The sequence below is a fragment of the Eucalyptus grandis genome, chromosome 8, assembly GCF_016545825.1.
Source record: "Eucalyptus grandis isolate ANBG69807.140 chromosome 8, ASM1654582v1, whole genome shotgun sequence".
Lineage (NCBI taxonomy): Eukaryota > Viridiplantae > Streptophyta > Magnoliopsida > Myrtales > Myrtaceae > Eucalyptus > Eucalyptus grandis.
In genome coordinates this window covers 15,166,869-15,176,651 of record NC_052619.1, presented here as the reverse complement: position 1 = coordinate 15,176,651, position 9,783 = coordinate 15,166,869, and the positions used below count along the sequence as shown (strand labels likewise).

General features: G+C 38.3%; 1 protein-coding gene across 1 annotated transcript; it reads left to right on the top strand.

Annotated features, from left to right (window-relative positions):
• Positions 1 to 7,610: 7,610 nt before the first annotated feature.
• LOC104416423 (protein SENESCENCE-ASSOCIATED GENE 21, mitochondrial) lies at positions 7,611 to 8,436 on the top strand. Its single transcript, XM_010027822.3, has 2 exons — positions 7,611 to 7,797; positions 8,014 to 8,436. Exons 1-2 carry the CDS (start codon positions 7,724 to 7,726, stop codon positions 8,213 to 8,215), a joined length of 276 nt encoding a protein of 91 aa, XP_010026124.2. The 5' UTR covers positions 7,611 to 7,723; the 3' UTR covers positions 8,216 to 8,436.
• The last annotated feature ends 1,347 nt before the right edge of the window (positions 8,437 to 9,783 follow it).

The following is a 9,783-nucleotide window of genomic DNA, read 5'->3' as shown; positions in this document are numbered from 1 at the left end:
TTTGCAAATTAAAATTTTGTTAAACCCTTCGGCTAAAGTGGTCTCTCTGCCATCTATATCTGCAGGATTCTCTAATGAACCTTGAAATTTCGCTCGATTTTCATCTCCCTTGTCCTCTCTCAGTCTCTCTCAAAAAGTTTCTGTTATTCAAGCATCTAAATTTATACTCATCAAGCATGGCATCGAAAGTATCATTCATGAAATCACTACACGCTTAAAAATCACAACTAGAAAAAGCATAATAAGAAGGAATTGAATCAAAAGAACTTGGATTTAGGGTGAGACGAGCAACTAGGTTCTCAGCGAAGAGGAGGCAAACACGAGAGAGACCAGCGACTTGATTCAAAAAAGAAAGCAAACACCAAGAGAGAGGCGAGCACTAGTGACTGATGAGCGAAGACGGAAGACGACCAAGCAGTGACTAGATAGGCGAGCAATGAAGAGCAGTGAAACCAAAGGTGCAGTGAAACCGAAGGCGAATTACAAAGGAGCGTAATGAGAAGTGGCTTTCGGGTTGTATGGGGGAGCTCGGTTTGACAACGATTCTTGGTGTGTGCATGTGGATTTGAGAGAGAAGAAGAAAACGAAAATTTTGGGATAGTTGGGTGGCACACAAAGGGAAGAGGCAAAAGCATGTGCAGATCATCTAGGGTTTTCAACTAAAGGGTTAAACTTGGAATTTCATTAAGTTATCAGGGCAACAATGGCAATTGTACAAAATTTATTAATGGGAGCCCATCTTACCGAGAATGCTGAAATGCCCAAGGCAGGTGCCCAAGGGAGGGTCATCCCCCTGCCATAGGCATTTCAACCTTCAAAAGGCTTACTTTCTTTTAAGGGTGTTTACAAAAAAATTTGTTGAACACTCATTTTTAACCCAAAGGGCTTTGGAAGCCTAAAGTGGCTTCGAAAAGCCATATCCAAACGCAGCCCAATAGTGCTGGTAGCCTCATAATTGGAGGGAGCCATGAAGAAGAAGAAGCAAGATCACAAGTAATGATATTCCATGAAGATTGTAAAGGAAACTTTAAGGTTACGTTTGGTCGTCCAGATTTTTAACTAGCATAGGACTAAATAAGATATGATATGAAATCTTGGAATTTTGTTATATGCTATCAATTATTTGGTGTTATGAAATCTTGGAATTTTGTTATATGCTATCAATTATTTGGTGTTTATAATAATAAACTCGGATATATTTATATTATATCATATAAATTATTTGGTACAAACGACATATTAATATAAATGAACAAAAAAATTTACAAACGAATATGGTAAAAATCTCTCGCAACACTCTTACCTACTTTTTTTTTTTTATTTGCTTTTTTCTCTTTTTAATTAATTTCTTTATATTAGTACAATTCACTATTTGATAAAATTTATGAAAGAATGATGGAAGGGCAAGAAAGAAATAAATGAAATATAATTTTAATTTTATCAATTTAAAAAGTTAGTCATTTGAGAAAAATAACTTTTCTATTATGGATGTTAGAAATCTCATTCACCTTTATCATACTTTCTCTCATTTATTTTAATTTTATCAATTTAAAAAGTTAGTCATTTGAGAAAAATAACTTTTCTATTATGGATGTTAGAAATCTCATCCACCTTTATCATACTTTCTCCATAGGATAATTTTATTGGTCTATATCCTCTTATATCCGAATTTATTCTATTTTGAGTAAGCACCAAATGCTGAATAGGATAAATCTTGTTCTATCTTGAATTTTATTTTAATTGCCAAACGTAGCCTAACTTTTTTTGACTTTCCATATTGTTACTATTGATGTATAGAATGAGTTTAAATAGATACATAGTTATATGATAATAGTAAAACTGATTCCTTCAATTCAGGAAAGAATCCTTAAATTGAGGAAAGAAATTAAAATTCAAAAATGTAAAATTTTGAGAGAGGCAGAAGAGATCGAGTTGCTGAATTTTAGGACGATACGTTAACACAGGAGAACCTACAGATCCTACAAGAAGCCCAACAAAGGAAAAGGGGCCGAATCGAAATCAAGAAAGTCTCCAGTTGAGTTCCTTTTCCTATGCACTCCAAAAGGGTCCGCTTCCCATTTCAGCCTTACCTAAACAACACGTACTTTCTGACCTGCTAGAACGTTTTCATCGACCTCCTGCAAATTTTTTTATCAAAGGGGTTTCAATAGGACATTGTCATCAACTGCTTTGTTTTCAGGCAAGTACCACATTAAGGATCGAGCTCTCCGTCCTGGTCTGTTAAGCTGGATTCCATGTCCATCGCTCCATTGCTATCGAGCTTAATCCAACCACGTTGGGGGTGTTCTCCATGCTCAAGCTTTCCTCGTCTTGGATTTTATTTCTAGCAGTCTTCCCCCCTTTTAAACGAAAGGAACTCGCCTGCTCTGATAGACAAAATTGAAATGAGATGATTAGAACAAGGTAGAACATCAAGAACCCATTCTACTACGGTGGACCCAAAGGACCCCTGACCCCCTCTACAGAAGATACAAAGCCCATAGGGGTTCTGGGTCTTGGGCTCCAGCCGGGGAAATTCCTGCAATTGGATTTGATCCAGTTAAAACAGTCCTCGCTAAACAAGGCACAATATGCCAGATAGGTGGACAGACTAGTGATGAATCAATTCAAATGTAACTCTTAATCGGTAATTCACTGGCAAACTCCATTGAGACTCATACACTAGCGATAATGACATAAATGATTGTGTAATACAGTCCTTAAATTTTTAATTTATTCAATATGATTTTTGAATTATAACTCAATGTGTAATGTAATCCCTAAATTTTTTTGTACATATCCAGCTTAGTCCATAAATCATATAAAAGTGTTCAATATTATCTTTTCATGAATTTAAATTTAGTGGAACTTGTTGATCATTTTAACCAAATTAAAAAAGTTCAAGACCACAGTGCACATTAGGTTACATTTATTTTTTTTTTTGGTCGAAAATAGAAAATAAGAATAAAAAATCATGTTAAACAAATTAAAAGTTTGAGACTACGTTGCACATTTGGTCAAAATTTAAAAATCATTTATGTCGTTTTCCCTAATTTATAAGGATGTAAACTCCTTATCACGTCATCCCACAATCTTCCGGCACATCTGATCAAGTTAAATATTCCTCATCTTAAAACAATTGTATCCACACCGAAAAAGTTAGTCATGCGAACCGAGGGCACTTATTGAATATACTTTCGGAATCATTGGACTTTCCAAAATAGTAATCGCGCACGACACGTACGGGAGCTGTTGGTAAATTACTTTATTTAATTGACCAAAATCCCCCCAATACAAATCGAAATCACAAAATTCTTGTTTATTATCACTTGTGGCTGTCGTTGCGTAGCCTTTTGCAATGGACAGATTGCCAGAGACGCACGCGGGCGCAGAGGGGTGACCCTTCCGTAGGCAAGCCGGCCATCGCGAAATGGAATAAAATAAAATGAAAAATAATTATTGCATGATCTCTGTGCATGCGAGCTGCGCAAGCTCCCCAAAGCATCACCGACAAAAGGATAAAAACAAAGCAAGAAAAACAAAAGAAAGAAAAAGAAAAGGTGTCTAATGCTTTTTAGAAAAACAAAACAAAATGAACAAAAAATAAAAAAAATTACGAATTGCGGCGATCAGAAACCAAGCCACGAATCTTAAACGGCGCCGCCGGTTTCCGTCCATTTTCTTCTGTTTCCGGATCCCAAAACCTTGGCATGGTCGTTCGGAAATCATCAACGGACGCTCGGTTCGAGAGATAACAGAGGTTTGCCCATTCTACAAAGTGCAATAATATCATTGACTTATTATTTAGTTATTTTTTGGACCTGAGTAAGTCCCTAAACTATTTTATCTGAATTTTAGAATGTGAAACTTGAGGGTATTCTTTCCTAGATTAGAAAGGTAAAAACTTAGACCAAGAAACTTGGGGGTAACTTCCCGTTCCTCTCAAACCAAGCATCCGTTATAGAATTTCGAAAGGCGATGCTAAGATTTCGAGATTCAGGAATAGAAGAAAATGGTTGGATTCTATAAAGTGCAAGAATATCATTGACGTTTTATTTAGTCCTTTTTGCAAGTGAGCGAGCACCCCAATCAACAAGACAAGAGCAATCGGTTTTTGGAATCCCGAATAAGCTCGTGCCAATAAGTACATATTTTCCGTGAAATCTAATGTCAAGATTTTGTCGTAGGAAGTTGGCAGTATGTGTTTACGCCTGGCGGTTTTTGTATTCCATGTTTGAATCTAATACTTTCGTGAAGTGACATGTTATAGTCTATGCCTCACGCGTGAAATGTGTCTACATCATGAACTTGAAACTCGAAATTAGTATTCTTGCGGAGATTATGCAACACATTTGAAATCATTGTGAACTAAAAAAAAGTTTGTGAAAATATCTTAAGAGTATACGACCGCATTTTAGATTTAGCGAAAAGTGTGCTGTTGACATGATAACTGACGTGTCAACATGGACACAAACGCATTTTTAAGCTTGTCATAATCAGGTTAGAGCTATTATATATTTGCATATAAATGGATTGGTTCACTTACAACATGAAGTCATCAATCTTTTTTCTTTAGGTATCGATATGATTTAGGGGTGAGCATCTAAACCGATGAACAACTACCTAGTTAAATTTCAGAGTATGCGGAGTAGGTTCCAAGTTCAAAAAATTAAGAATTTACTTCGACAGGTAGGTTCTAGGTTCTAAGTAGATGGAAATTGAAGCCTAAAAAAAAATTTTTTTTAATAGACGATCTTATGCTATTCTATGACATCATTAGTCTAAGCTTCTATTTTTATGGCTGAGACTTTTACTTTATTAATATTTCATATTATTTGTATGTTTAAATAAAAATTGTGATCAGTGAATTATAGTAGCAAACGGTGGTCATTAAAATTGATGATTTATTACAATAATTCAATAAAAAATACAAGTGGAATTTGAGTGGAACCAAGAAATGATCTTGGTAGGTTTCGGATTTCATGATACGTAGGTTGATTCCAAAAAAAAGGAACTTATCCAGTTAGTAGTTTCCATGTTGCAAGTGGAACTTGTATAGAACTTGATATTACTCACCTCTATTATCGAACATAAATTTATTTGTTAATTTATTTTGGCAATTTGGGCTCTGCACGTGCGTGAATGCGATTTTTTTTTTTTTTCATTTTCTGAATATTCGCATAGCTCGCAAGGGTAAAAGGGTGCAAGATCACATGTGAACACACGAGCGGGACGGCCAGGAAAGAGAGTTCCCGCTCGAACGTCGACCTAAAACGATGTGGACGTGACCGTGTGAGGCGACCCCGGCATCGCGCGGTGCTCGTTGGCTCCCGCGGCCGGCTTGTCAAGTTGGGCCAAAAAAGACAGTGACCAAGACGTAATCCCAGTTGCCGCGTCAAGTTGGCAACAAGCTGTGATCCGGACATCATCCCAATTGCCTTCTTTTCTCTCCGTTTTAGTCATCCATCCATACAAACAAACTATTATAATAATCCATATTTATAAAATGATTTTCTCACGAGAGCTTTGAAGGTACTTGTTCAACACCCATTTTAGAAAAAAATAGTAACTTTTGGTTGCATCGCCTTCTTCATGCTACGTGCGATCGATGCTCTACTGATCGAAATATTTTCTCATTAAATATACCTGATTGGTGTTCGGGAAACACTGAAATCCCCTTCAAAAAGAAAAGCCCTTGATTGTCCTATCTTTTACCATCTTATTGAATTGTATTGTAATAACTCGACAACTTATTGCTCTCTAAAAAGATCAAGACGATACTCATGTTGCAAGCTGTGATCCGGACATCATCCCAATTGCCTTCTTCTCTCTCCGTTTTAATTATCCATCTACCCATGCCCGTATCTTTAAAATGATTTCTCTAATGAGAGCTCCCAAGGTACTTATACAGCACCCATTTTAGAAAAAAATAGTAATTTCTTTATGCATTGCTTTCCTCGTGTTGCTTACAACCGATGCTTTATAAATTGATATATTTTCTCAGTAATTGTTCCTAACAGGTGTTTGGGAAACACCGAAATCCCTTACAAAAAAAGTCCTCGATCATCCTATCTTTTGTCATTTTGTTAAAATGCATTATAATAAATCAAAGTCTTACTGCTCTCTAAGAAGATCGAGCTCAATGGATAAATTAGTATGTTGTGATGTCATAATTAATACTCCATAAGAAAGCATGAGTTCTTATTCACCATTCACCTGATTACCATCCCTAATATTGGAAAAATGAGTACATATAATATCTTTTACTTAAATATGTCAATTCACATCCTAAAGAGACCCATTTATAAGCTTATTATGGACATGCTTAATTCTGAATACTACATGTTTTCATAAAGTCATTACACATGACGTGAGAATAAATATTAAAAACCGTAAATTTTTCTAAACCAATGATTATGCACAATACAAGCACAATAGCCGCAACGGAAATTGCAATTTTTTTTTTTTTTTAAATTAATAGCTTAACGAGTGCCCAGGACACTCGGTCGGTGAAACCCACGAAAGCGTTCAAATCATTGCATGTTTTCTGTTCTGTTTCGTAATCCCAAATTAACGGGGGGAACGTGAAAAGCATTTTCCGCTTTCCCTGGAGGCCTTCCAGAACGCGGGAGCGTCTTCGCCGCCGCCGCGATCGTTCTACCGCTGCTCGACACGCGTGCGGCCGCGATGCCCGCTGGCTCCACCCAATCGACGGCCGCGGAGCTTTGCTTATGAATTACGGAGGATTTTCACAGGAGCCGGAGGGAACGCCGTCAATGCCTCGCGAGGAGGAAACGCTCGTTTCACGTGCTCGGATGGGGACAGGCCTACGAAAGAACGAGTCAACTTCTCGTGCGTGTCCTTTAGACCGCGCTGATTTGATTCGAGCGGAAGCTTCTGCTTTCCTCCGCTTCTGCTTTTCCAGCAACGTGAATACTCCCTCAAATGATGATGCTTGCCGATAGACAGTGACATCCTCCGCGTGCGACTTGCTTTCTAGACGGAATGCTCATTTTTTTTCACTAAGAAAGAGCATATTTGGGTGAATTATGTAAAAGAAGTCCGGTTAACAAGTGACCATAATGCGTTAGTTAATCTAACCAAAATTAAATATCGCACTTTGGCATTGTAAGATATCGTACATTTAGTCCAGATAGTAAAGTTTAGGTTTTTCGAAACACTTTATTCGACGAGAGGTTTCTTGACTCTTATGGTTCAACAGTTTAGAGAACAAAAAATATTTAAAATTGATAAGATTCGTTTTTTTCCTAGTGGCTCGTAGAGGTAGAACCATGTCCATTCACAATTCGCACGGTACGGGGAAAAAAAGAGGTATATAATTTTTTATATTTTCCCAGATTTCTTCCTTTTGAAGTTGCTCCATTCGAGATCACTGTGAACGAATTAAAAAAAACAAGAAAAAATCCCATAGGACGGCTCTAAGTAATCATCACAAGGTGGCCAACCAGAAGAGCCGTCTTTGACCTGGCCCCAACCTATGGACCTCCTTTCTCCGTCCCTACAGCGCCTCTCTCTCTCTCTCTCTCGCGTATACCCCTCATCACCTCTCTATATATATAGCCCAAACCTCCTCTCTCCAATCCATCTGAAACGCAGAGAGTGGAAGAGTTTCCAGAAACCAAGAAACTCTTTCTACGGCAGCGTCGAGAAACAGCAGACAAAACCCCTCTTTCCCTTCGATTCTTTGTGCAACCGTCAATCAATGGCTCGCTCGCTCTCGAACGCCAAGCTTTTCTCGGTCGCCCTCGTCGACGGCATCTCCGCCTCCATCGCTAGGTACTTCGCGTTTTCTAGCGCCCCGTCCTGGTTTCAGATGATGGGTCTCTGTTTTCTTCTCGGAAAACGGGGTTAAACAGAGCGTTCTTGTTCCTCCGTTTCCTTCCCCTTTGTTTCCGCGTTGAATTGAAACGGCGTTTGATAAAGTTTCGTTCTTTTCCTCGTGTTCGTTTGAATGTTTATCTTGCCTAACCGCATGACGTGATTCATGTGCAGACGCGGGTACGCGGCGGCATCGCAGGGAGTTGCTTCGAGCTTCACCGTGATGTCGAACAAAACAGGGGAGGAGATGGCCAGATCCACCGAGAGGGTCTCGTGGGTGCCCGACCCGAAGACCGGGTACTACAGGCCGGAGAACCGCGCCGACGAGATCGACGTGGCCGAGCTGCGCGCGCTGCTCTTGAAGAACAAGAACTGAGCTCCCCTTTACAATAAGTGATCGTAATTTATCTCCCTGATTCGATCGCGACTGTAGCGAGGTTCGTCCCGCGATATGATTCGACTGGATTGGAAGGGGGGATCCGCATCCCCTCTCCGCTGTCTTAGGAAATTGTTAGTGATTTATTGGCCCGACCAAGACATTATTATGAACTGCTTTGTTTAAGGCAAATACAACATCAAGGATTGAGCTTTCCGTCATGGTCTCGCGACAGTTATCCTGTTAATTCCTAGCCAGATTCCTTCCCATTAAACGAAAAGAACTCGCCTGCTTTGATTGACAAAATTGAAATTAGATGATTAGAACAAGGTAAAAGATCGAAAACCATTCCATTACGGTCGATCCGAAGAACCCATGACCTCCCCAGAGAAGAAGATACAAGCCCGTGGGGTTCTCGGTCTTGGGTAGGTGGACGGACAGAGATAAATCAATTCGAAAGTAGCTCTTAATCGCTGAATGTCGTGGGTCAGTGATAATTAAAAATGATAATCGATGAATGTCGTGGGTCAGTGGTAATTAAAAATGATGTAACCTAGCTATGGTGTCATCCGGACATACCACTACCCAGCGAAGATTTTGAACCAAGATTTCTAGATGAATATGACAGGGTTTTAGTACATCCGACACATAATTTAAATGTGAAAATTTATCCTCCAAAAAAAGAAATATGGAATGAATTTATTGTAATTTATGAGAATTTGCTATTTCTTTCCTTTCTATCGAGGCAAAGAATCAAAGAATTACATATAAATGTCCAAAAAGAACTTAATTGTGTGAACCGAAAACTCAACATTACTATCACAAGAATTACAAATCCTTACGGGCACCCTAATATTCTTGTAGAATTTATAGCCGAACAGTTAAAGAATAGAGTTTCATTCAGCTAAAGAAAGATAATGGAAAGTTGGCCAAAATGAACATCAAATACTTTTCGAGAGATATCCTCTAAATCATTGGTATCTCTATCGCAATCATGATCATCACCATGTCGGTTCTAAATTCAAGTGGTAGTATTAGGGCTCTTAGCTATTGTTCTTGAGAAATGACCCACTTGGCCCATTCCTCGAAATAAGTTTTTATGGGATCCCTATCTACCAAAATGTTGACTTCTAGTTCCGGCGAACGAATAATCATTGAGTCCTCCTCTTTCCGATCGAATAAGTACCTTGTGTCATAATTGAGAAATTCTATGGCTCAAATCTTTAGTATTAAGGAAGATCATCTAATTCTCTAGAAAGAATCAATCTAAACCCTCTAATTGTTTCTGCTAGACCATCATATTTCCCTGGGGAACCAGTAAATACTTTTGCTATGAAAAAGAGTTGGGACAAGAAACGCTCAATTTTCCGTGCTCTTGTTATCTACACATGGTTAATAAATACAAACTTTATTACTCTGTTATGCCATTCAATCGTATTCTACTAAAAAAAGGGTAAAATAAAAGTATCTCCCTTTTATGCGAATCATTTGTTGAATAATAGAATCCACAAAAAAGTTAAGTGCTAAAAAAATATCAACTCTATATTTTTGATGATTATAATGTCTTT

Coding starts and splice junctions, on each gene's coding strand:
- LOC104416423 (XM_010027822.3), top strand. CDS start 7,724: ATGGCTCGCTCGCTCTCGAACGCCAAGCTTTTCTCGGTCGCCCTCGTC. Junction 7,798..8,013: donor ATCTCCGCCTCCATCGCTAG/GTACTTCGCGTT, acceptor ATTCATGTGCAG/ACGCGGGTACGCGGCGGCAT.